Genomic DNA, 628 nt, shown 5'->3' on the forward strand with positions numbered 1-628 from the left:
AGTGGAGTGGAGTACCGCTCCAAGATGGCCGCCCTAAATCTCGTCAGCGACAATAGGCGAGAGCGGTCCATGAGGCGCTCATGCACCGCCTCATGCACCTCATAGTATATTAGTATACTACTAATATGGTAGTAACCATATTATGTCTATGGTTACTACTGTCTGGACTTGCAGCATAGCCGTTTGCTACATTTGAACGTTAAAACACTTCCAGAACTTTACACAACTTCGGCGTTGTGTTACTATGGCGACGTCCCTGTTACTGTAGTAACGGCCCTAAACATTTCAGCTAGTTTTACTCGCCCTGTTGACAGTTTGCCTGTAAAATGTCAAACCCGCTTTTTCGTCGAATTAGATTCGGAAGCTCACAGGACAGAAGAATTTACCCAAGCTATTTTGCACTCGACCGATTAGGAAACCAATCGAAAAGATATGAAGCTCGGAAACCGCCGCATCTCGGACCGGGCTGCTATGACAACAATGAGGTGAATATGCTGATCACATTTTCTTTTTTTCTTTTTTTAAAACTGAAATACAGTACACATTTTGTGTTGTATTTTTTTTTTTATATTTTCATTTTTATTGAGAGGATAGCCATAGTCTAAAAATACTGGGGGGCGGTATTTTA

At 41.7% G+C, this 628-nt stretch overlaps 1 protein-coding gene across 1 annotated transcript in view; it reads left to right on the forward strand.

The window, feature by feature from the left end:
• The first annotated feature begins 201 nt into the window (after positions 1–201).
• LOC106954615 (protein pitchfork) overlaps positions 202–628 on the forward strand; it is a 9,134-nt gene continuing 8,707 nt past the window's right edge. Inside the window, exon 1 of the mRNA XM_015044271.1 lies at positions 202–485. Within this exon, the coding sequence (XP_014899757.1) occupies positions 327–485 (159 nt within the window). The 5' untranslated portion in view covers positions 202–326. The remainder of the gene's footprint in view (positions 486–628) is intronic.

This window comes from Poecilia latipinna, unplaced genomic scaffold (assembly GCF_001443285.1).
Source record: "Poecilia latipinna isolate Pla-1442-1.1 unplaced genomic scaffold, P_latipinna-1.0 Scaffold666, whole genome shotgun sequence".
NCBI lineage: Eukaryota > Metazoa > Chordata > Actinopteri > Cyprinodontiformes > Poeciliidae > Poecilia > Poecilia latipinna.